The 26,874-nt window shown below is 45.2% G+C and overlaps 1 protein-coding gene across 10 annotated transcripts in view; it reads left to right on the top strand.

The window, feature by feature from the left end:
- Window positions 1-26,874, top strand: part of Ttc7b (tetratricopeptide repeat domain 7B) — a 212,798-nt gene that overhangs the window by 72,155 nt on the left and 113,769 nt on the right. For all 10 annotated transcript variants that reach the window (NM_001108719.3, NM_001401373.1, NM_001401371.1 and 7 more), the window contains 2 exon segments: window positions 21,706-21,784; window positions 26,086-26,258. In NM_001108719.3, the coding sequence (NP_001102189.2) occupies window positions 21,706-21,784; window positions 26,086-26,258 (252 nt within the window).

The following is a 26,874-nucleotide window of genomic DNA, read 5'->3' as shown; positions in this document are numbered from 1 at the left end:
GTGCAAATCAGTTCTTGAGCTGTGCTCTGGGGGAGCGATGTGAAGAAATGATTCCAGGAAGCACACAGTCTAGGTGGAGGAGTGCTGGTCACTGTCCCAGAATTTCAGATGAGTGTGACAGTCACCTGTTTGAGGTAAGGTGGTAAGCAGCTAGACAGACCCTTGCTTTGAGAGAGGAATCCAATCATCGTGTTTTAAAATAGCTACACTGCTGAGCCATTTTTATATGAGATTGCCCTAGATGCGATGGTTTGGGGGAGTTTTCTTTCCTTTTCTGAACAAGTGAGAAAGCCTGAAGTACATCGGTGGCCAGTCACTGATGAGGTAGCCTGGAGGCATGGGTGACAAGATCCTCAGAGGCCTCTTGTCCAAGTAAGCCAGCCTGCTGTGTCTTCGTTTGTCCTCTTCAACGCCGTTGCTCAGCAGCGGCGTCAGGATGAGCTGGACCTCTCAGAGCATCTTCTCTGGATCTGTTAAATATTGACCTCCAGAATGCTGCTGACCACACTTGCTCCTGTCCTAGTTAGAGCCAGCTATCAGCTTGACCCCACCTATGCCATCCAAGGGACTCTGAACCGAGAGATTACCCAGGTCTCATGTCTGTGAGGGATTGAGCTGGTCGATGTGTGGGAGCTGCTGGGCAGCACCATTCCTAGACGGGAGGGCGGGGCTCTATAAGAAAGCTGGTTGGGTTAGCATGAGCCAGGGAGCAAGGGGGAGGGAGAACCAGCAAGCAGCGTTCCTTTAGGGAGTCTTTCCATTCCCGCTTCAGTTCCTGCCTTGACTTTCCTCAGTGACCGAGTGTGACCTAGAAGTGTGAGCCAAGTAAACTTGTATGCACAAGGGTCCAGACAGCAGTATGCGGTGTGAGTTTCCTCAGCAGGCCTCGGCTGCCCGGAGCTGCTTTCTGTGTGTCTTCTGTCAGGGAAGTGTGCTGTCGGCCTGGCCTGGGATCTCCAGAGCCTTCAATAGCATCTGCCCAATGTACAAGTGATAAACACACTCAGTAGGGGCCCAAAGCTGTTGTCTTCATCAAGGTCTGTAACGCCTATTGATCCACATGTAAGTTATCAGAGGTCATTGCTGTAGTTGCCTGGTAGCATAAATGGCATTGTATCTTTATTAGGTTTCTAGGGGAAGACCATCGAAAGTTAATCCAAGGTCAGCTTCTGGGGGTCAGCAGGAACCTGCTGCTGCCTGTCCACCTTGTTCTCCGCTTGCTTTGCCGCCTGTTTGCTGTTTACTGTGTTCACATCTGCCTCAACTAAGAGATGCTACTCGGCAGGAACTGTTCAATGCTTGGCTTAGGGAGAGATCTGCACCTTCAGTGGTGCCTGGCATTTAGGCAGAAACAGCTATGGCTTGTAGCTTCCTACGCATTGTCATATGTCTTCCATAAAACTGATTGATTCAGTGTGTATTTATTAACAGCAGAGGAGCTAAGTGATGTGCTAGGGGGAGCGGAATAGGAAAAGGAAAAGGTGGCCTCTGCTCTTCCTCTTAGATGTGGGCAGGGAGATGTGCTGAGGCCAACACGTGGTCGTCCTGAACAGTTTCCTGTTCCTGAAGGAGGATGGAGGCTGTTGAGTGTATTTGTTACTCTTTTGTTGCTGTTATACAACACCAGGACAAAAAGCAGCTTAAGGAAGAGCTTATGTTGACTTTGTGTTCAGAGCACTAGATGTCCATACTGCTGAGGAAGCCATGGTGACAAGAGCAGGAGGCTGAGAGATCACATCTCAACCACACACAGGAAGCAGAGAGCGTAAGCAGGAAGTTGGACAAGATTATCAACCCTGAAAGGCCACCTCTTGTGACATACTTCCTCAGGAATTGTTCTACCTCCTAAAGGTCCCATAACTCCCCAAATAGTGCCATCAACTGGGCACCAAGTGTTCAGATACACGAGTCTATGGGAGACATTCTCATTCACGCTATCACAATATCACAGGGTTTCCTAGACACCAGCAAGTGGAACGTATTTTCTGGGACCTTTGGCTCTTGCCTTGTCTCTGAGCTTCGAGGATGTCTATGGCAATTCTAGCATTGTTATAGTACTTCAAGCAGGCCCTGCTGCCACCGGTTCTTTCTGGATTATGTGGTCCTCCCACAGTAGGAAAGGATTCCCACGGCTTTAGTGCCTACAGTGTCCCATTCTGTGAAGCCTTTAGGAATGTAGTTGAAACCTCCTGGGGTGAAGTTGGTTATAGAGGCACACGGGCATTTAGCATGGCCTTTATAGCCATGTCTCAAGAGTAGACCTTGGAAGTAACTGGCATAGTTCTAGTAACGAGGAGCTCACCACCCGTCTGGGAAAGAAAGGCAGGATTGCCCTCCCTGAGCCTGTAGGGAGCTGTCGTGGTAATTTAGTGATGTGTACAGTGTGGGCATTGCTGCTCCAGCGCTTGCCTAGAATGAAGCGCATTGGCCTGCTCTCTGCCTTCCCTGGCTCACTTGCCAAGTAAAATTATACTTTATGAGAAGACAGCAGAGGCCCTAGGCTCCTCCAGAGACAGCTCCCTTTTCTTTCTTTTTACCTTGCCATTTTTCTCTCCATTCTTGTTTTGAGAAATATTTTTAGCCAACAGCTAAAATTGTAGAAGGAAAAGCTGAGCTAAGGCCCAGAAGATGACTGCAACATAATTTATGACTTCCCTTAGGTATTACTAGAACTTTCTGTTAAAGGAAGAGAAGGAATTGACCATTGTCTCACAGGCACCCGCATTTTTACCGATAAGACAATGGCTGTTGTAGATCTGCCCACCGAGATGGAAGCCTATGTCTGTGTTCTCGCAAACCCTGTGTCTAATGAGAAGATTTAAAGATTGAATTCATTTTCAGTTGACATTTGGGTTTTCACCTTCCTCTCTATTCTAGGTTTACATTCTCAGCTGTCATACACAGTGCTTTTGGTAGTTGTCTGAGTTGGCGTGAACACACTGTACCTCTCTTCTCCATCTTTTCCCTTCTGCCTCCCTTTGGCATCCTCGCTGTCTCTGAGTGGCTAGTTGACAGGCCCTTGTAGCTGGTTACTTGGAATCTTGAAATGACTTCACTGATTATAATCTCCAGTCCCACTCTAGCCCCAGACAGCTGCAGATGTTCCGTCTCTACAGCTTTTCTTTTAGTAGAACTTTCATATAAATGTAATGTCTAGTCTAAATGTATGTGTAGTCTGTGTTCCACTTCTCTCAGTATGGTTCTGAATTTACCTATATTGTAGCATGTTTCCAAAGGGCGTTCTGTGTGTGTGTGTGTGTGTGTGTGTGTGTGTGTGTGTGTGTGTGGCGCTCATATATTTGTGCATGCCTGTGTGTGTATGTTCATGTGTGCACTTGTGTGAATGGATATGTAGGTGTACATGAGTGCGCATACAAGTAGAGGTCAGAGGACAACCTTCCTTAGAAGCCTTTCATCAGAAGGTCTCTCAGTGGCCTGGAGCTTCACTATGTAGGCTAGGTGACCTGGCCTGCAAGCTTCTAGGGGTCTGCCAGTCTCTTTCCTCCATCTTACCATTGGTGGGTTATAGATGAATGCCACCCTCCCTGGCTTTTTTTATGGTTGTTTTTTTTTTGGGGGGGGAGGGGTGTCTGAACTCATACTTGTGAAGTAAGCACTTTGCTAACTGAGCATCTCCTACCCTCGTATGCAAATGGTCATTCCATTGTATCTTGATCTACATGTCACTATCGCCGGCTGATGGGCCACTCTAGAAAATGCTGCTCTGAGCACTGTGTACAAACCTTGGAGAATGTTTCCATTCCTTTTTGTTGATTCCTAGATAAGGAACTGGTAAGCGTGTTTAGCTTTTTAGGACACCCATCAACTCTTTGCCAAAGCAGCAATTCCATTTTACATTTCCACCAGCAATTAATGAGGGTTCCAGCTTTTTTATATTCTCTTTAACACTTGATCATGTCAGATCTTTTAATTAGATCCATTGTGACACATCTGTCATGTTACTCCTTTTAATGTGCGTTTACCTAGAGAGTAGCATCAGCAGCTTTCACCTGCTTATTAGCTATCCCTTGGTCTTATTGGCTATCCCTTGGTCTTATTAGCTATCCCTTGGTCTTATTGGCTATCCCTTGGTCTTATTGGCTATCCCTTGGTCTTATTGGCTATCCCTTGGTCTTATTGGCTATCCCTTGGTCTTATTGGCTATCCCTTGGTCTTATTGGCTATCCTTTGGTCTTATTGGCTATCCCTTGGTCTTATTGGCTATCCCTTGGTCTTATTGGCTATCCCTTGGTCTTATTGGCTATCCTTTGGTCTTATTGGCTATCCCTTGGTCTTCTGCAGCAACAGATCTATTCACAGGTGAATCATCTACTTAGAGCTTTTGCTCCATTTTCCATTTGGTTTTCTTATTGAGTGGTAAGAATTGTTGACACAGTCTGGATATCAGATAGACATTTTTTGAGGGTTCTATGTTTGTAACATACCTTCATTTTAGTGGTGTCATCTTCTTATTTTGGTGAAGTCCATTTTATCAATTTTTATTTTACAGGTCACCCTTTATTAGTATGTGTAAGTCTAAATGGTATGTCTTATTCCAGAAGCCAGAACTATCTATAGGTTTAGCCTTTTGTTTGGGTCTCTAATCTTCTTAGATGTAATAGTTGTATATGGTGTAAGGTGAGGATCTAATGATGTTTTCGTATGTGGCCAACCAGTAGTCCAAGTACCATCTGTTGAAAAGTATACTTGCCTATTGAGGAGCTGTGATCCTTTAGTGGGAAATAAGTGAGCTGAACAAATACTCATTATTCATTTCTGGGGACTCCCCCCTCTTTACTTTAATGTGTTGTTAACTTAAGGTAAGCCACATTGTCTTAAATATTAAAATTGTATTATAAACTTTGAGACTTGGTAGATAGATCCTCTAAATTTATTCTTTTTCAAAATTGGCCATTTCCAGCTTTTTCACCTGGGGGTGGGGTGGGGATTGTTATTTCACTGTTGTTGTTTTGAGACAGGGTTTTTTTGTTATATAGCCTTGGCTGTCCTAGAACCTGCTGTGTAGATCAGGCTGGCCTAGAACTCACAGAGATCTATCTGCCTATCTCTTTACTCTCAAGTGCTAGAATGTGTCACCACACCTGGCTTGTTTTCAGTTTTTGACATCTTCATATAACTTTTAGAAGTAGCTTGTGATCTTTCTGCCTCAACAATGTCTGCAAGCATTTGGTAAGGACTATAGTGAATCTCTGGATGAATGTGGGCTTTACGTGCTCACAATAAAACCTGAGTTTATAGTAGCAGATGGTCCAGTCCTATCACTCTCCAATTAGAATAGTTTTGATTTCTCTAAAATGTTTTATAGAAAGCTGGCACTGCAGCCCTGGGGAGGTGGAGAAAAAAGCACCCCTGGGGCTCACTGGCCAGCCAGCTAGCCAGTCTAGCCAGTGAGCTCAAGTTTAGTAAGTGATTCTATCTCAAAATCCCAGCATCCACATCTGGCTGCTCACAACAGCCTGCAACTCCAACTTCAAGCAATCTGATGCCATCTTCTGGCCTCCACAGGCGCCAGCACACATGTAGCAACTTACACATGCACATACACATAAAGTAAAAGGAATAAAAAGAGATCCTTAAAAAGTTAGAGAGCCACTGAGGACTCAACACTGGCCTCTGCCTTTCACATGTACTTGCATACATGTGTAGATCCACACACACAAAACAAACAATTTAAGAAATATACTTCACAAATGCCTGGGGAGACCACACAGCCTAATGTACCTGCGAAGGGGTTGGATGCAGAGCCCATGTCTTAAAGGCCAGGCATGTGGCATGTGTTTATCACCTCAGTGCTGGGGAGATGGAGACGGGTAGATCCATGGAATTTGCTGCACAGCCAACCTGGCTGAATCTACAAGCACAATCAAAATGAGAGGCCTTGTCTCAAAAAATTAAAGTGTGACAGCTTCCGAGGAGCTCACCCCCACTGGCTTCTGTACATGTGCACACCAGGACATGCATAGATGCCCCACTACAACAAATAGTGCTTTACAGTACCCAGGCTTTATATTTTTATAGCTTTATCCCCGAGTGTCTTTGTTCACTTTTAAGCCACTGTAAATGGAATTGTTTCATTAGTTTCATCTTCAAATTATCCTTTTTATTTTATAAAATATTGGGTTTTTATATATGGATGTTCTAGCCTGCCAACGTGATCATCTCATTACTAGTTCTTTTTCAAATGTATTTATTTTGTGTGTTCACATGTAGGCGGATTGTCAGAGAACAACCTGTGGGAGTCAGTTCTCCAATCCTATTATGTGGGTCCTAGAGATCCGCGTGGGTGTCGGGCTTGCCAGCAAGAGCCTTTCCTGAGCCATGTCACCAGCTCCCGTTAATAGCTCTTCTCAAAAGATGACTTAGGTGTTTTACATATGGGATTATGCCATCTGTGAAGTAAATAGTTTTGCTTGGTCTTTCAGAATCCGGATGCCTTTATTTCTTGCCTTAGCACACTGACAAGAATCCTCGGTTCAGTTCAGAGAAGGGCTGAGAGCAGACATCGCTCTCCTACTCCTGGCCCAGAGAGCAGCTTTTAGTCTTTCTCGTTCACTGTGCTGTGCGCTGGAGTTTGAGAGATGACTCTTGGTCTCTCTTCCTTTTGATTGGAAGTCTGTCTTATCTAATATTAATAAAGCTGTTCCATCTCCCTTACAGTGACAATTCACAGTGCTATGTTGTTTTATGTCCTTTCAGCCTGTCTATGCCTTTGAATAAAATCGTCTCACTGTCTCCAACATGAAGCAAGTTTGCCGCTGCGTTCTTAGTCCCATTACTTACTTGCTTTTTAAGTGACTGTTTACTCATACTCACCTGAATGGTGGGTTTACATGGACGCATATGCTTTCATATGTGCCCCGGTGGGGGAGGTTTCTTTGTTTTGTTGTTTCGTTTCCTTTTGTTTTTGTCTCACTGTGTTGACCAAGGTGACTTCAGACTCGTGGTCTTCTTGCCTCGCCTCCCGGGTGTCAGGACCACAGCTGTGCACGCATGCCCTGCTCCTTTGTTACTTTTGGGGCTTTTAAAAAAAATGAATCCTCTATGGACTACAATATGCATATTAATTATCACAGTATTCCTTTTAAAAATCTGTTACAGTTTTAATTCCCCCTCCAAGTGAAGTGGGGGGAGAGTAGAGGACAACTTACAAGGTTGAGAGTTGTTTCTCTCCTTTCTGTCATGCAGGATCCCAGATAACCAGCTCAGGCTGTCAGGCTTGGTAGCAAATACCTGCTAAGCTGTCTCACCAACCATATTCCATATTCATAATGACTTAATTTACTCCGACATAGTTTTCTCTTATCCTTTTTAAAACTTAGGGTTTTAAAACTTATTTTATGTGCATGGGTGTTTAGCCTGCGTGTGTGTCTGTGCACCATGTGTAGAGCCTGCAGAGACCAGAAGAGGGTGTCATAGCCCCTGATACGGGAGAAGATTGTGAGCAGCCAAGCAACTGGGAATCAAACTTGGGTCCTCTGGAAGAGCAGCGTTTCCCCTCTTGACACCATTCGTGTCTTTACGATATAAACACAGCGGCTCAGTAGAGTAGTTCCTCTTTATGTCCTCTTTTTAAAGTAGAACTTTTAAAAAGAAGAAATGAGGAAACGATGTGGTCTTTTCTATTTACCCACATATTGACATTTAGCTGCTGTTATTAGTTTATTCCTGGGGATTCATATTACCATCTGGTGACATTTCCTTGGAGTCTGAAGGACTTTCTTAAAATTTTATATTGCAGGTTTGTCAAACTTTATGAATTTTGCCACTCTTTTTTTTTTTTTCTGAAAATGCCTTTATTCTGTGTTGATTTCAGAAAGATAGTTTTACTGGGCATAGAAATCTTGGCGGGTTTTTTTTTTTTTTTCTTTTTTTTGGAGCTGGGGACCGAACCCAGGGCCTTGCGCTTGCTAGGCAAGCACTCTACCACTGAGCTAAATCCCCAGCCCCTTGGAGGTTTTTTCTTTCACATTTTGAGCATCTGTTCCCCGGTGTCTGATAAAAAGGCACCATTACTCTCCCTGCTGCTCCCGGAGTCATTATTTGAGTGCTGTGCCTTTAAAGATTTTTGTCATGCCTGTATCTTTTGGGGCCTTATATTGTTACTATTCAGTTGTGTTCAGTCCCCATTCTGTGTATTAATGAATTCCTATTCATTTATTCTGTCACCCGAGCACTCTTATTAAGCCTGCTTACAGTTCCCATGTACTGACTGAGAATTCCTGTCTATTTAGCCATTTACTTATTTACAGACAAGGTCTCACGTACCCCAGGCTGGACTTGAACTTGGTCTTCCTGCTTTTCTCTCTTTAGTGTTTCTTACCAGCATCTGGACCACATTAGCTGTGTTTTAAATCTTTAAGTAATCATCTCTGGGTCTGGAGAGATGGCTCTGAGGGGCTAGGGTGTGCAGGTTCAGTCCTCAGCATCCACGGGGCAGCTCATAGCCTTCCGTAACTCCAGCTCGAGAGCATCTGCCACCTCACACAGACACACACGCAGGAGAAGCACCAGCATACATAGGAACAAATGAGTACAAGTAGACACTGCCCCAAAAGTGTTTTTTTTTAAATGATCCCTTTGGATCTTTTTTTTTTTTTTTTCCGGGGCTGGGGACCGAACCCAGGACCTTGCGCTTCCTAGGTAAGCGCTCTACCACTGAGCCAAATCCCCAACCCACCCAAAAGTGTTTTTAAAATATCATTTTTATAAATTATTTGATCATATGAGTCCTATGTAGAAGTCCACATGTTGGCCAGTTTGGAATGAATTTATCTTTTTTCTGTGCTTGAGTATGCTTTTCTGTTTTTTGCATGTCTCATAGCAAATACAGTTCAATGTAGGAATGCATATAGCAAGTAAGTTAGAAATTCAAAGAGAATGCTGACATTGTATGCAGAAAATAGAAGTGATTTAAAAACTTTCTAGCAATCATAATTATTATTGGTGGTATTGTTAGCCTAAATCTTTTTCATGTAACGTAGAATAAAACAATTGGATAGTTATCAAGTCCCTATGTCCTTGAGAACTAGAGTTCTTAGCGTACAATTTAACATGGAATTATCTAAAGGAAAACCATCGTTATAGATTTGAGTGATTGAATTGGAGAGGTCAGTAGGAAGCCAAGAGGTTTCTGTGAGTGTGGGTGGGAGGTGCTGGCCAAGGTGACGGGCCATTAGCCATGAGCATCCTACTCCCAGAGAGTAATCTTGAAATCCATATTCCAGTAAAAAAGAAATTTTATTCTGTGTTGAGGACAGGAATATATACAATGAGCCTTGTATATCTTTACATGGGTCCAGACATCAAGGGAACTATTGATGTCTTCTAGGTCATGTGACAAGGGCTTGGGCCAAATATGGAGTAATTAGAATTTCAGAAAGGATTCAAAAGCTGCCACAGGTTTATGTTTAAATTCATAAATTCTCACTCAGTGTCAGTGTCTTTACTTTAGTTAGGATTTCTGTTTCTGTGAAAAGCACCAAGACAGAAAGCAGCTTGGAGCGAAGTGGGCTTACTCGGTTTATATTTGCACATCATAGTCCAGCATCAAATGAGTCAGGGCAGGAACTCACAGAGGCAGGACTGAGGCAGAAGCCACGGAGGGAGGGTGCAGCGTCCTGGCCTGCTGCTCTCATACACAGCTTTGTGTGCTGCCTCTGGGTGTTAAAGGCCTGGATATGGGGTAGGGTGAGTGGTGATAGTCTTTTTCCCTTATTATATGCTTGCATGGTGGTTACAAAGGATACCTACCTTATAATAAATGATAAATTTGCTTTTTGTGGCTTCCTGTTTGTATATTTTATACAATAAAGAGCCTGAAAAAATAAACGAGGGGCCAATTAAAGGTAGAACAGTATTCTGTTGTGTACATGTCCCACATTTTCTGTGTCCATTCCTCTGTTGAGGGACATCTGGGTTGTTTCCGGTTTCTGGCTACTATAAATAACTGCTATGAACATAGTGGAGCATGAGCCTTGTGGTATGGTGGAGCATCTTTTGGTATACGCACAGGAGCAGTGTAGTTGGGTCTTCAGGTAGAACTATTGCCAGTTTTCTGAGAAACCGCCAGACTGATTTCCAGAGTGGTTGTACAGGTTTAGAATCCCACCAACAATGGAGGAGTGTCCATCTTTCTCCACATCCTCAACAGCACGTGCTGTCACCTGAGCTTTTGATCTTAGCCATTTTGATGGGTGTAAGGTGGAATCTCAGAGCCATTTTGATTTGCACTTCCCTGGTGACTAAGGATGTTGGGCATGTCTTTAAGTGCTCCTCAGCCATTTGAGATTCCTCTGTGTAGCTCTGTACCCCATTTTTAATTGGATTATTTGGCTTGTTGGAGTCTAACTTCTTGAGTTCTTTTTATTTTTTGGATATTAGCCCTCTGATAGATGTAGGGTTTTTGTTTGTTTGTTTGTTTGTTTTTTATTTTTTCTGTTTTTTTTTTAACCCTAACCCTAACCCTAACCCCTAACCCTAACCCTAACCCTAACCCTAACCCTAACCCTAACCCTAACCCTAACATAGATGTAGGGTTAATGAAGATCTTTTCCCAGTCTATAGAAAATGCCATCCTGAGTGGGTAACTCAGGCACAAAAGGACATGTGTGACCGGAGCCTAGCATAACTGTCCTCTGAGAGGCTCCACCCAGCAGCTGACTGAAACAGATGCAGAGACCCACAGCCAAACATTGAACAGAGCTCAGGGACTCTTATGGAAGTGTTCAGGGAAGGACTGAAGGCCCTGAAGGGGAAAAGAACTCCACAGGAGGACCAACAGAGTCAGCTAACCTGGACCCTTGGGGCCTCAGAGACTGAGCCAAAGTGCATACATGGTCTGAACTGAGGTCCCTGGCACATTTGTAGCAGATGTGCAGCATGGTCTCCATGTGGGACCCCCAAAAACTGGAGCAGGAACTGTCCCCAAGGCTGCTGCCTGTCTGTGGAATCCATTCTCCAACTGGGCTGCCTGGCCTCAGTGGGAAAGGCTGTACCTAACCCTGCAGAGATTTGATGCCCCTGGGAAGGGTTGGGGGCACCCTCTCAAAGGATAAGGGGAGAGGGGTGGGGATAAGGAGGACACTAGGAGAGTGGCACAGCCATCGGGATCTAAAGTGAATAAATTAATTAACTAATGGAGGAAAAAGGTAGAACACACAGTATCCAGAAAGGGCCGGCTCCCAGGCCCTGCTCAGCTTGCTGAGCTGCTAGGCTATGCTCTCCTTTCTCCTTGGAGCTCTTTCCCAAGTTTGTTGAGGAAGAGAGCTCCTGCCTGCCTTAGCGGGTAGGTGGGAAGCCACTTGGAAGGATGCACAGGACCCGTCATCTCAGCAGAAGATGACTTGGTAGTGACATTATCTCAGGATGTCTTGGTCTGCTTCTATCCCAGCCTGTGGGGGCCAAGATGTGCCCAGAAGAGTGAGTTGTATGCTCGCTCATGATAAAAGAGTTACATGAATGATAGCACATAGTGGGCCCTTTTCTATAATGCACAGGGAAACCTGACCACCATCTTCTGGGCTGATCATGTACTCTGTCTGGGAAAAGTCAAAAGAATGAAGCACTGTGTGGTAGAGAACACTCTTTAGAAGCTTGTCCTGGCGATGTACATGCAGACCCACTTCTCACTAGCTAGTCAGAACAGCATCATGTTCGTCAGAGCAGTGTCTTCTGAGCAGTGTTTCTAAAGAGCTCTCGGTTCTCCCATGGTCTCCTAGCCTCAAGATCTGGCTCTAGCACAGTCTTCTACATGCACTCTTGCCTCTGGGTGAGCTTGGCTTTAGCTCGTGGGAATTAGCTGTGTTCTCCAGTTTGTGTCTAGTCTGTCATCATGACAGGGCCATCTTTCAAAGTTCTGGGCACTAGGTTGATGGGGCCTAGGTTCAATCCCAACTTTCCTGTTTCCTGACTCAGTGGCTATGGACATATTTTCCCGTCTTCATGTCTAAAACTACACCTGAGAAGATTTTTGGTATAACATGTAAGGGAGATCAGATTTGCAATGTTTATTATTAAGCCAAGCATCATAGTGTCTACTTTTGGCTTTCACCCAGTAAATGTTTATGTGTGCTGTGGAGGGCCAGATGGTAGGTGGTGGGAGTTGGCAAATGGTAGGGAGATGCAAGGATGATGGTTTTGAGTAGCAGGTCAGGGCTTTGGGGTGCTTTCCCCTCCCTGTCAGGGGAAGACACTTGTTCCTTTTCTCAGGTGAGGAAAAGCAGGAGAGAACTGATAGTGGCATTCTTCCCTCTCTGTGTCTGTCTGGCCTCTGACCCCCTTCCTCCTGGTCCATGTCTCCTCAAGGCTTCACATCTCTCGCTCCCTTCCTGCCTTCCCCCTTCTCATGCCCACCTCAACTTTGCCCTTTTCGTCCTCTCTCTCTCTGAAATTATTCACCTCTCCCAGCTGCTATGAGGGACAACTCACTAGGGTGCGTGGGGGTCCCACAGACACTGTGCTTCCCCAGCCCACATTCCGCTTCATTCTTTCCCCACAGAGAACATAGAGTGGTTTACTCAACAGTTTACTGTCACGGTCCTTCCTTTTCTCCTGCTTAGTAATTGGATACCTGTAGGTGTGGGTAGAGTTGGGCTTAGGACCCAAGGCCACCCTCAGGTTTCCACCACTTGCCATCCTGAGGCCCTTTGGTACCTACCCCCTCTGCTACTGCTCAAATCCTTATGGCCATTGGGCCATGGCTTCTCAATGCCTGAAGGCCTTACTATTCCTTCAAGTGTTCTCCTAGGTTTCCTTTTTTCATTTGTCTTCGATCTGGAGTATTGTCCTGTGTTAATTAGGAAATGCAGTGTCTGTTTCCTGCTCACTGAAGTGCACAGAACACTCTCGTCCTTGCACCTGAACTTTAGCATGAGCCCTTGGAAGAACCCCTTCCCTCTCTCCTTCCCCCTGGTCCAAGGCACTGGGAGAATACGATGGTGACAAGTACCTTTGCGTGACTTTGCTGTTCAAAACTGATGAGTATTTACAAGTGTTAGAACTTCTACCTTCTAGACTCTTGCTTCTTCATTACCATTGTTGTGGTGGTTTGTATATACTCGGTCCTGGGAGTGGCCCTATTAGAAGGTGTGGCCATGTTAGAGTGGGTGTGGTCTTATTGGAGTAGGTGTGTCACTGTGGGTGTGGGCTTTAAGTCCCTCATCCTAGCTGCCTGGAAGTCAGTATTCTGCTAGCAGCTTTCAGATGAAGATGTAGAACTCTCAGCTCCTCCTGCACCGTGCCTGTCTGGATGCTGCCATGCTCCCGCCTTGATGATACTAGACTGAACCTCTGAACCTGTAAGCCAGACCCAGTTAAATGTTGTCCTTATGAGAGTTGCCTTGGCCATGGTGTCTGTTCACAGCAGTAAAACCTTAATTAAGACAATTGTCTTCTAAAGTAAACACTAAATTGGCTTAGTGCTCAGTGATACTCTGAAATTGACTGGGCCCACCTCACAGCACAGACCATGGAGGCCCAGCCTGTGTTACACATAGATGGGTCTGAGCAGGCACTTGTCATAATGTTCTGGGACTTACTCTGCTCTTTGCATTTTTGTATTACAGGCTTATAAAACCTTATAAAACCTCATTGCTAAGCCCAGTCTTTGGTTTGTCCTGGTCCTCAGTTCAGAGCAGTCCCCAGATGTCTTCGCTGAGGTTGCACAGTACAGAGTCACTTCCAAAACGCCGTGATTACCCTCATGTTTGGTGTTCGGATTATCTAGCTCACTCTCTTACCCCAGAGCGCCAGTCTCCCAGGAGATGTCGCCATCATCTTCCCTGCACAGTGAGCACAAGGACCAGAGAGTTTCTTATTCGCCCCCTCGACATCAGTTATCCTTTACTTAATTTTGCCTGTGTGCCTGCATGCATGCGTCTAGACATGTGTGTGCCATGGCCTTCAGCCCCCCAGCACCTCATTGGCCCCAGTGTTGTCTTTTATCATCATAGGCCTGACCTGTCAATCAGGAGCTTCGGGGGTAGTCATTGCATTTTTGGCTTTCAAAACCTAGCAAAGGTAGTGAGGGAGTCAACCGGGGAATGCCATTTTTGTCTTCAAAGTTAAATGACTCTGAAGACTTTCCAGCATTATAAATTGGAAGGTAGATTCTAGTATACTCCCCTCCCCCAATGGTATACTTTCGAAGATGTTTTAATTAGGGTTTTCCTGTGATTAAAAACCATAATCAAGAGCAACTTGGGGAGGAAAAGGTTGGTTACACCTCATAGTTTTTAGTCCATCATTCAAGGAAGTCAGGGTAGGAACTCAAAGTAGGAAACTGGAGGCAGAAATTGATACAGAGGCCATGGTAGGAGTTCTGCTACTGCAAGTTCTTTATGGCTTGCTCGGACTGCTTTCTTAAATCACATAGGATCTCAAGGGTCTCTCTGCCCACAGTGACCTAGGCCTTCCTCCATTAATCACCAAGAAAATGCCCCACAGGGTCATCCACGAGCCAGTCTGTGGGGGCATTTTCTCAAGGAGTTTCCCTCTTCCAACTTGACTATAGCTGACACTGGCATAAAACTAGCCACCATGGAAGATTATAGCCTTAATAATGGGTGGCATTTAAAAACTACTTCCTCCATGCATCTAACTCACTCTCTCTTCTTATAGCAAACCAGTGAGCTGTCAAATAGATACGAGAGTGGAGCAGAGGTTCCCATACCAAAGACTTAAACCCATGAGGCTTGACTCCAGAGCCAGTGCTGTCTCATCTCTCATGATTTAAGTTTATAGATAAATATATAAGGAAGGATCCCTAAACAAATACGTGGAAAGGCAATGTCCCCTGTAATAGATCCACATGGCTATTGTGTTAAAAGTATTACCCCAAGGAATCCAAGTGTCCATTAGATTCTTTTGGGATCCTGGGATTAAATGGAAAGTCATTAAGGGGCTGGCAAGATTGCTTAGTGGATAAGAACAGTTGCTACTCTTGTTAAAGTACCCAGGCTCAATTCCCACCATCCACATCCAGAGAGTCAAGGGCCCTTTTCTGACCTCCATGGGCCCACAGCATGCAAAAAAGTACACTTTCATGCATTCAGGCAAAACACTCATGAATACAGATAAATCCTTGAGAAAATTATACAATGTAAAGATACAATTATGTTCGTGAGGCAGAAGGTTTGTTTTTTGGTTCCCTATGAGTTTTCTGTGGAGGCAGGTCTTGATGAATGTGGATGTCCTTTGACTGTTCCCAAAGGTTGGAAGGAAGGAGGATTTAGGTTAGGCCCCTGTGCTTCCTGTTTCTCGGAGATTTGGGGTCTGGAGTAAAGAAGATCCTGGAGAAGGCTGAGCTGTCTGCAGCCCTCGGGCTCCTGTAGTGTTTGCTCATTCCTTCACTGTGGGCTTCCTTTCGCATACCTGTTGAATGGATTCCTTTATGTCCCTATGATATGCGATCTGTACCTGGCCCGTGTGATATGAACTCCTAGAAGCCACCATCTGGGTCTGGTATGATGTGTTCCTGTTCCCTCAGGCTGCCTGGCCAGCTGACCAGTTACACACTTTACTTCACATTTGTCATGAGGAAGCCTCTGTTGGTGGAGTCATCCAAAAAATGTTGTTAAGCCTACTACAACTCTCATTAGGTTGAGATGAGACATCAGAAGCCTGGCGAGCTTGTTCACATCCCCGTTTGTCGTGGCTGTCACACCCTCCATTGCTATATCTAGGCTGCAGCTGGCTTGCTCTGTAGAGCCCTTTGCTAATGAGGCCAAGGTTGTGGGTTTGATCCCTGGCCCCTGACTACAGAGGCCATCTGTCTTCACAAATGCATGTCACTGGATCTGAGGCAAAGAGTATGTTCAGAGGGAGAAGCTAGGCTTTGCTCTGGGAAACCTGAGTATCCTTTGGTACCGGGAAGCTACTTCTGATGTCACACGTTTTCAGGACAGATGAAGCCAAGGGTTATAGTCGTGAAGAAGAAGCAGGATTCTCAAGCTGGGAACTAGGGGCTATTGACCTCAAGGAGATAAATGGTACATTCTAGTGTTCCTGTTGACAGCGTCCACGGTGGGGGTGGGTCTGTCCTTCTGTGTGAGAACCTGCTCTAGCTGTTCCCTGGTAGTCATAAAAACTGAAAGGGAAAGAGATTTCAGAATGCAGGCTCCTGCTCCCTCTTTTCTTTCCTGAGGATCTCCTGCTCGCTGGCTCGCAGCTGGCGTCCTGCCAGCTCTGTGAGGCTGCTGAGACCAGGAGAAGTAGATACTAAAAACAAACAAATAAACAAAGAAACCAGACTTGGCCCTCAAGGTGCAGAGTTTGTCTGGTGAGCTAATTGTGGCTAGTCCTGCTAGGAGTGTTTGCAGCCTTGCTGGGATCCCCCCAGGAAGCAACACTTGCTGCTTGGAAAGGAGGTTAGGAAACATCCAAGTGAAACCTTAGCTTTGGTCCCTTGGACTCTTGACACCAAGAGAAACATGTGGAGGTACAAGCATAGACAGGGTTTTTTAAACTACCTGCACGTGTTTCCCCCCTCCAAACCTTCACATGTACATGTCTCTGAAACTTGTTAGCTTTAGAATCCTGACAGTAGATGTTGTGGTGTGGGAGGAAAGCCTGCTTGGCCTCCATGCTACTCAGAGCTCTGTCCCAGGTGTTAGGAGGGTACGTCACTGCACTGTCTGCCAGCCGAGGCTTAGTGATGGGGGAGAGGGGCAAAGAGGCAGGAAAGCGCACCTTCCATGGGTTTGGTCATTTGGCTCCTAGTGTTTAAGCAGACACCCAGTCAGCTGGCTGCTGTTGCTGTTCTTACAGTGTGTGAGGGAAGGCACACTCTGTTCTCTGGAGCATCCTCGGGGACCTGCTAACCTGATAGGAAAATGCTCAACTGGTTGAAACAACCAACTGCTTGTGCAGCTCAGGGCCTGTCCGTAAGAAAGAGACTGGAAAAAGTCAAGCCACTTCTTGGCTCAAGACATGCATTGGTTGACTCGTCTTATAATTGATTTTTGCTTAGAAAATTTCGACCAAAGAGAAATTGAAATTGTGTTTACTCTGGAAGCCTGGCTCCCCTTCCCTTAACCAGTACAGAGGGTTCACATCAAGTATGAAGACTCCTATTTGCAACACAAAGTTTTCATGACAACTGAATTTATATTACTGTCCTGAGCCAAACTTGGAAGTCAGTAGAAAATTTAGAAGTACATGGTTAGGGGTTAAGATAGCACTGGCTGCTCTTGCAGAGGACCTGGGTTCAGTTCTCAGGACCCACATGACAGCTCACTGTTCCATGGTATCTGATGCCTTCTTCTGACCTCTATGGGCACTGCGTACACGGGGTACACTTACATACGTGCAGGCAAAACACTCACATATAATACATACATACACACACACACACTGCATGGTGAAGGAGAGAAATTTTCTTTTTCTATGTCTTCTAGGAAATGAAAGGGTAAGAAAGGAAAGCATGCTAAATTTGACCTTGTTAGGCCCTCGGAGGCAGAAATGTCCTCACGTACTCTCACCATGTCAGCCTTAGCTTTCTGTGAGGAGCTGAGGTTGGAGCTCTGGCTCTTTTCAGAGTGCACCTCCCTCTTGTTGGATAGGACACAGGGGATTATACCAAAGAGCTGTAACTGTTCAGAGTTGTAAAACAAGATTTGTGCCAGCTCAAGCTTATGCTAACGATGTGAATTTGGAGCTCAGTGCTGGAAAAAGCTGCTTCAGAGCTGCATTGGGAGCTGGGCCTGTGGCAGTGATGAAGATCTTAATGTAAGAATGGGGCATTGAGACTGCAGGGACACTTCAAATATTGACATGGAGCATTCTGCAGAAGACCTCCCATAGCATAGGAAATAATTTTAAGGAATTGACAAGTAGGGTTGCATGAGTTAAAAAGCTTCTTCATAGCAAAGGAAGCAATCACCAGAGTTAAGACAGACCACAGATTGGGGTCTGTTTATGCCAAATAAACATTAGATGGGGACTAATAGGTAGGATACATGAAGAACTGTAAAAAATGACCCCCACTCTCCCACTCATCCTGCCAGTGAATGGGCTGTTGAACTGAATAGATGTGTAACCAGCCTAGATCTTCTTCAGCAGAGTGATATATAATGAAAATAGATATTCAGTTGTGAAGAACAACAGGAGTCGTTTGAGGGAGGTAGGGAGGGACAGAGAGAGAATGTGAGTCAGAGATGAAAGTGGAAGGGGGACTCTGAGAGGGGGAAGAAGGGAGAGGGAAGGGATCAGGCAGAGGAGGAAGGGGAGGATGGGTAGGTAAGAGGAGCCATGAGAATAAGGAATAATGACGTATTTATGAAATGCCACGATGAAACCCATTACTTATATGTTAACTTAATATTTAATTTAAAAATTGAAAATAAAAGGAGGGAGGGCTGGAACCTTCTCAGTTGTACAGACAACTGTGGGGCTAGCACTGACTCACAGGGGGTCAAGCCTGGAGGGCGAGATTCTAGAGAACAACAACAAAAGCAGACAGAGAAGGGGGCGAGAAGACAGGGAGTGGGTGAAGGGTAGAGGAGGCTGACCCCATTGTGAAGAGAGGTGAGTTGACCAAGCATAGGCTGAGGGACACTGCCAGCTCTGCCTGTTGGACTGGGCACAGCAGTGGTACAGGGAGCCGCAGTGGAGTGGCCTCCAGTTGGCTGAGCACGAGCTGGTCCTGAAGACTGCAGGCCCTTTCCTCCTGGTCTTAGCTGAATGTTGGAGCTGCTCCGGCCTGAGAGAAACACGCCCAGCACAGGAAGCTTGAGGAAGCAAAGTGCAGGAGATGACCCAAGTTCTGACATCTTGCCAGAGCGTGTGCTGCTTGATTCTGGCAAAAACCTTACCGTAATGAATTCTGACATCATTGCGCCATCTCAGTCAAGGGCGTTGAGAAGGAGTAAATGACCTCCTGTCAGGAGTCTGTGGAAACCCTCAGAACCCGGGGAATTCCTTGGCACTCTGATTTTCAGCTTAGCGTGGAAACTTTAAGCAAGTTTGTTCTAGGTATGTAATGGGCCTCAGCATTTTAGGAACAAACCGATAGTTTAGAAATATATACTCAGTCATGTGGGTTTTGTTCATTTTCCTCATACTGGACAATTTCGTGGCATTTAGAATGTAATTTCCTTTTTCTTCCTTGCCACCATGATTAAACATTTAGTGTTTTTTCCGTTCAGTGGCAAATAGGAAGTGATTGAGCAATATGTGACTTTAAAATGTTTGTTATAGAATATTTGGTGAGAACTGAAGAACTTGGTAATTAGGGTGCTTGTGACTTTTCCTAGTATTTAAAATGTGCCATTCCTTCCCTGCTGTCCTGGGATGCCACACTCCCATGCCCAGCCCACACAGCCCCAGGCCTGCTCCACTCTGCAGTGCCCTGGACTTTTTGTTTATAAGCAGAATTCTTTTGAGCTGAGGAGAGCTTGATTCTGAACCCTGAACACAGTCCAGGAACAAGGTGGGAAGACCTGGAGCCAGCTTGAACTCACTCCAGAGTCTTCTCAGGAGCCAGTACCTCTCGCTGATCTCTCTCATCCGGCTCAGCCCCCGTCTACCTGAAGATGTGTGTGTTCCTCCAGCAGAGGGCCTCCGTCCTGCATGGGAGAGACCAGTCAGCCAGACAGGGGAACTGGGTTCTTTCCTCACCATTATCAGTTAGCTGAGGGCGAACAGCAGGCACAGGGCTCCACCTGGCTTAATAGGTTTGCTTTCCAGTTTGAACCAGTACCTAAGGAGCATCTCATTAGCTGTCATCCCCAGAGCACAGAGTTTATGCTATTTGTGTGTGTGAAGTAATACACATCTGAGCTCTCAGACTCATGTGTTCTTTCCTCTCAAGCCATCTCTGCTTTGTAGAGCATGTTCTTCTTTTGTTCACGGTGGTAACAACATGGTGGAAAGCTCCCAGCTTGCTCTCTTGCTAGGCTTTGAGCCTGAGCAAACGCTTTCACTTCTATGTAAGCTAGACTGTTGGATCATTTCTGGCTAGAAAATTCTCTGCTTCTATAACTCTATAAATAGTTCATTCTGCAAAGAGGACATGGGAGACGCCCCAAATGACCAGGTCCTATTTGTAGCCTTCCCACAGTTATAATATTTAGCTTTGATGTGCTGTTCAAGGTCTAATTTCCACAATGGCGAAGCAGTTCTTTCTGTGGTCTACCAGAACCTACAGCGACATCACCTCAGGAATGCCTTGCTTCAGGACTCAGAGTGCTGCCCCTTATGTACACAGTGGACATTTAATCGGTGATATGGAAATAAAATTAGCTGTCACAGTCACTCCCTTTTGAGCTGCAACTGTTTCCTCCCCTTATCCTCCCCACAGCAGTGTTCCCCATGAACACGAATCCCATACAAGCGAGTGAAGGGGCAGGCAGATTAGATTGCATGTCCCAGGGCCCACCCCTAATTTTTGTTGATGTCTCCAATGGACCTCCTTAGTGCTGCTCAGAGTCCTGAGCACAGGCTTCTCTGTCTATGCCACCACAAAGCTCCTGAGCTAACAGCATCTCATCTGTGTGGGTGTGAGGGCTGGGGGAGTATTTACATATTGGACCAATCAGTCAGTATCTTAAAGTTGTTCTGGGCTTTTGTTGTGAATGAGAACTCGGAGAAGCCATCACTCCCATGGTGCTTGCCTCTTACAGAAACACGTTTTTATCTCATACCTTTGCATGATTAAAATGCAACCCAGACAAGAGCTAGATGCCTTGATCATCTGTCACAGCCTCCGGAGGCTGGCTGACAGTCTTGCACCTGCTGACTCATTTTATGGCTTTTTGGGAAGGTGAGATGTGTTCTAATAAGTGTGTTATAAGTATCACCGAGTTATGTCATAGATGGTGGCAGTGCTCACTGTAAAGGAAATGGCTGGGGGGTGTTCCCAGACAAAGAGGCCAGACCCAGCATCCCGAGAGAACAAGTACAGCCTGGCTATATTGGCCAGGATGTTCTGAAGAATGGTTTGTCCTTACTGAAGTACTCTGCTAGCCTTGTCTTGGTGGCCCACATAGGATGATGAGTGGAATGTGTTCTGATCAAACACAGGAAGGCAGGCCCCAGTCAGTCCACAGTGATTCTCAGAGGCCTTTGGCCCTTTGCTGCTTTTTGTCAGTTCCGAGTTGTAGGGCTCCTGAGATGGACTTACCAGGCAGTGGTTTCTGTTCTGAAAGACAAGAAGTGATTGAGTAAGGCTGTCCCTTCTTTTTCGTACTTTTTCTCCTTCTGCTCATGAATTTTCAGCAAGAAGCCTCATCCACATTGCATGCAGGGCCTTGCTGAGTCTGTAACTGCCCAGTGTTGTCTGCCCCTTTAAATGAAGGTGCAGACTCCAGAACCTCTCTGGGGTACCGTGAGTTTGAAAATAGACTCCTGTGAGATGTGTCTTACCTTTTGTTCTTTGCCTCAGAACTGAGTTTTAGGCTTTTGTCTCCTTGAGGAAATTTGATTTGGTCTAAAAAGCGCATGCGTGCACACACACACACACACACACACACACACACACACACACACACATCATCATCATCATCATCATCATCATCATCATCAGTGTTAGGACAGTTGCTCATAACCAGACTGATATGTGTATAATCACCTGCTTGCATTCTAGGAAACAGCTTTTATATAGACAAAATGCACTGAAATCTGTGTATAAAATACTTAATCTTAACACCATGCCAGATGGAAACCTTGTCCAATTCTGTGTGTCCCCAGGAACTTGACAAGAGGAGTCGGGAGATTTAGGGAGCTTCTCAGAGCTGTGGAGACGAGGACAACACAAAACCTGCGAATGGTAAGTGAGTCTGACCTGAGGCTGCTCTGGGAACTTGGCTTCCATATGTGTTTACATGACACATGTCCACATGACTCTGTATGTGGGGTAATTCACCTGCTGTAAGGGTGCATTTCAGTGTTTCAACATATTTAATATTTAGTTTCAGAACACTACTCACTCCTCAATGAAACCCCAAACTTAGCAGCAGTCTCTTCCCATTCTTTCATCCCCAGTTCCTGGCAATCACTACCTAGATTTCTTTTCTGTGGATTTGCCTATCTTGAACACTTCACATTAATAGAGTTAGTTATACAGTATAGTCTTTTGTGACTGGTCCCTTTCATTTAGCATTAATGTGTTTAGGAATCTTCTTCAATATTGCCTCAGTACTTTCTTTTCATTGCTAAATAGCATTCTACTCTCTGAGTCTGCCACATTTTATTCACCCGTTCTTTTTCAGTTGATAGGTATTTGGGGTGTTATGATTAATGCTTCTGTGGGGACATTTGTGCACAGGCTTTCGAGTGGGTATGTCTTCTTCCTTCCTTTGTCTTTGGGAGTAGAATTACTGGGCCATATGAAAACTCTGTTTTAAACAGTTTGAGGAGATTCTATTTCCCAAAGCAACTATTCTGTTTACGTTCCCACCAGCACTTTTAAAGATTCCGCTTTCTTCACAACCTCACTAGCACACATTGTTGTCTCTGTGTTTGTAGACATCTTAGTGAGGACCTAGTGAGTCCGTGGCAGGACACGCAGTGAGATCCTTAAGTACTGGTTGTTTGGATAATGATGTGACCACAAAACTTAAAAGAGAATTACAGAAGATTGTCTTTCTCATATAAACTTTATCATTTAATCATCAAATCTATGAAGGCTTAGTGCTCACTGTACTAATAAATGTCCTATGTCACAATTAATATAGCAACCCAATATAAATCTGCAGTTTCTTTTGTCTGCTATTAGCCATGTTTGTCCTTAATTGTTGTCAGGAATATTCCCTTGGACAAGGCTGAGAGCTTCATATCATGGGAAGTGCAGAGAGGGCTTCTTTTGGGAATCTCCAAGATTTTAGGTTCACATGCACACACACACATGCACTCACACACACATGCATGCACACACACACACACATGCATGCACACACACACACACATGCATGCACACATGTACACACCAGGCCTTTAGCATTCTATATTAGTCTGCTTATTTGTCTTATATTCAGACAGAACATTTTGTTTTTTTAAAGATCCTTGAAAGCACAAAAACCAGCAATTATTACATGAGAATTTTTGCCAGATATCTTTTCTCTCAAATTTACTTATTCTCAGACTCCCATAAGGCTTTTCTTCTTTTTTTTTTTTAAGATTTATTTATTATTATATGAGTACACTGTAGCTGTCTTCAGACACACCAGAAGAGGGTATCAGATCCCATTACAGATGGTTGTGAGCCACCATGTGGTTGCTGGGAATTGAACTCAGGACCTCTGGAAGAGCAGTCAGTGCTCCTAACCACTGAGCCATCTCTCCAGCCCTTCCCCCCACCCCCAAGGCTTTTCAACTGGTCAATTTGAATTGCTTTAGAAGCACACTGAGGAGAGCAGTGTTCCAAAGTGGAGCATTTCTGTTGACCAAGGAAGAGAGAGAGAGAGAGAGAGAGAGAGAGAGAGAGAGAGAGAGAGAGAGATATCTTCCATTGTTTTCTTGAGATGACCAGGGAGGAGCCTCCTTGAGTCTATGTGGTAGCTGGAATTACCCTTGGACATTTCAGCCAGGAGCTGGTGTTGCTGACACAAAGAGACATTTCCCACTTTATGTCATTCTGAACTGAAGTGTGCCTTTGCTCTCAGCTGTGGGACATTCAAGTGACTTAAACCATTTCTAATCCATTGAGTGCTGACCTGAAGGAGTGCATGAGAATTATCTGAGGAACTGTGGTTTGGATTTAGTCTAGTGCTTTGTCAATGATCTACATCCCTAACTCCATCGAGGGATGCTGAGCAAATCTGTGTCCTCTCCGACAAGATCCACAGTTCCAATGGAGCAGGTCTGCAGCAGGGCCAGGAATCTAATTGATTCTCTTCACGTTTAGTAACAATTGCAAGATGGTAAGGCTGTTTCGTGAACTTGATTTTATGTGAAAGCATAGCAGAAGGGAATTTTAAGGTACACTCATAGCATTCTACTCCTAACTTGAGTGAAGAGTTTAAACATTTTCAAACACAAACTTGTACATGAATGTTCACAATAGCACCATTCTAACAGCTGAAAACTGGAAACAAGCTGAACGAATGAACAAAATGAGACCCATCCATCTTGTTCAGAAATAAAAGGGGTGGATGCTTGTAAAGAACGAGCAGCAACATGGAGGACTCTTGTACATTCTGCACCACGTAGTGGAAGCCCACCACAGAAGACCCACATTGTATCCATTTCTGTGAGATTGTCTAAGCCGGTAAATTCATAAAGGCAGAAAATACAGTGGTTGTTCTCTGGGTTGGAGACAGCAAATGAGAGTCTGCAGCTTAGGAGGTACAGAGTTTCCTTTGGGTGAGGAAATGTCCTGGAAGTAGAGAGTTAGGAGGAGTCACAGTCCTGTGGATGCACCAAATGCTATGGGATCCTGCCCTTTAAGACAGTCTCGTGATGGATGTGGGTTAGGAGAAGTGAGGGGAGGGTTCTTTATCCAGTTTTCTTTTTTAACGTTTATATCACAGCCACAGTAAGTGGAGGGAAATTCTGACAGCTGAAGCTTTCAGTAGAAGTCATTAGCTCATATGACTGCAGTGAGATCAAAATGGCAGGGTACTGGAGGGCCCAGGGAAGTGCCTCAGGTACTGTTTAGGTCCTGTAAGTTGTGTACTTATGAGATCTTTACAGATCGCTCAGTTGGGGATGATCAACATGCAGTCATTTTCACATTTTTATAGACACTTAAAGGCAGTGGGTTCTACATGGGGATGATCAAGAAAGTCTGCCTCTACCCAGTGGCTCTCAGAAGCTATCGAGCTAATGACTCGGTTGCATTTATGTTTCCTTGGAGAGTTTTACCAAGCTTCATATGGCTGAAGCCTAACGAAGTTCTCTTCTGAACATATTTCTTTTAAAAGCTCATTCTCAGGGAGCAGCAGCACTCTGTGTCTTCCAAAGAACACAAAACCTAGTGGAAAGTCCCACTGCTTGGAGTCTTATTTTGTAGCGCTGAGTGGTTGTGGGATGTATCCTGGGATGCAGAGATTCTGTTAGAAGATGGGGGATGGAGACAGGAGTGCACGGGTGACACAGAGAGAGACAGAGACAGAGAGACAGAGGTAATAGCAATATTCCATTATCAACAAGACCCTTCTCTGTGTATACGGAGCTCTCGCATGTCACTTGGCTAATTTGTAGGCAGTGGAGTTGCAGAGGATTCAGGAAGGCATTTTAACCCGCAGAGACTAGAAGAAAAAGGTCTGGGTATTTCTGGAATTTCACAAGGAGGTGGAAGATGCCCACCAGCTTTGAAGAAAGCTCTTTCTTGTCAGAAGCTTCAGCCTGCATTTTGCTTTCCTACTACACAAAGCAAGCTTCTGAGCTTCTGAGCTGGGAGGCCTGGATAGACAGAAAGCAGGACACCCCACTCCCCAAGTGCTGCGTCCTGTGGTGGTGTCGTGTGACTGAGGATGCTGGTCCTTTGAGTGTCTGCAGTGTATGTGTGGCTATGTAGAGTTGGCTTTTTCCCTTCAGACACTGACATGGAAGTTGAGTCCTGGCTTTTCTCTGGGTTTGAACTGTAGCAAGCATCTGCTGTCGGGTAACGAAAACACCTGCAATTTACCCAAGAGCTCTTAGAAAAGGATCAGCTACTTGTTTGGTTATTTTGGGTCTGAAACCTGTTCAGTGTATGAGGTAGACAGGTCAGCATGGGCGAGAGAATGGCTCAGTGGTTGAGTGCAGGCACTGCTCTTGCCGAGGGCTGGAATTCAATTCCCAGCATCAACCCTTGTCATGTGGCTTACAACCCCCTGTAATAACAGCTCCATAGGGGTTCCAACCTCCTGACTTCACCTGCACTCATGTATACATGTCTCCCAGCACACTTATTCATAATGAAAATAAAAATAAATTCATTTTGAAAAGTGCTCAAATGTCTTAGCATATTTTCTTTTGCCATAAATGGATATGATTTTCATATAGAAGTAAATGTTTAATTCTAAGTCCTTTAAATTCTGAGTATTGCAATAACGTCTCACACAGTGACAGCTGATAGGTGATAATGACGGAGTGGATGATAGGAAACAGGTCAGTAATCCTGCTGTTCTTCCTTTGTGTTCCCAGACAATAGCCAGGCAATTGGCAGAAATCTTGTTACGGGGCATGTGTGAGCAGAGCTACTGGAACCCTCTGGAGGAGCCTCCCTGCCAGTCACCTCTAGATGATCCTCTCCGGAAAGGAGCAAACACTAAAACCTACACACTCCCTCGCAGAGCCCGCGTCTACTCAGGAGAGAAGTATGGAACTTGGTGGCTTTAACTGGGGACCCTTGGATGGGAAGGGAGCATGGGGATGGTTAAGGGCAGGAGAGAAGCACAGGCTGGGTTTCTCCCATGTGAAATCTGACAGTTCAGGAGAGGAGCCTCAGTGGTATCCATCACTCCAGCAGGTGTCTCCATGCATGAGCAGCCATCCTCCTCAGTGCTATCCACCTTCCTCAGCTGTCTGCTGTCTTCATGGGATTCTCTCGCCACTCATCACAGGGGCCCAGCCATGCAGCAGTCAGCAGCCACTGTTGATGGCCTGAGCCAATAGGCCTTCACTTCATCAGTAATTCCTCCACTGTCTTTAAAAAAAAAGTCTTGTTCTAAGCCAAAACATGTATGAGGACAACGAATAATTTGCCAGCAGTTGGGATGAGATGTCTCTTTAGAACTTCTTTATTTTTGTAAGATTTAAATTTGGAACCTGGCTTCCTTAGAGGAAAAGGGGTTGGAGGGCTACTGCCCTCTTAGGCCTGAGTCTCCCTGTCAGGAGGATGGAGAGGGAGGGGCTTGGAGGAGCGCGTTCATTTCCACACGGCCTGTTGAGCAGCTGGCAGCAGCTGCTTTGGAAGCCCCAGGAGCACACTGT

Source organism: Rattus norvegicus, chromosome 6 (genome assembly GCF_021556685.1).
Source record: "Rattus norvegicus strain SHRSP/BbbUtx chromosome 6, alternate assembly SHRSP_T2T, whole genome shotgun sequence".
NCBI lineage: Eukaryota > Metazoa > Chordata > Mammalia > Rodentia > Muridae > Rattus > Rattus norvegicus.
The sequence above is the reverse complement of the archived record's forward strand: the minus strand, read 5'-3'. Positions and strand labels throughout refer to the sequence as shown.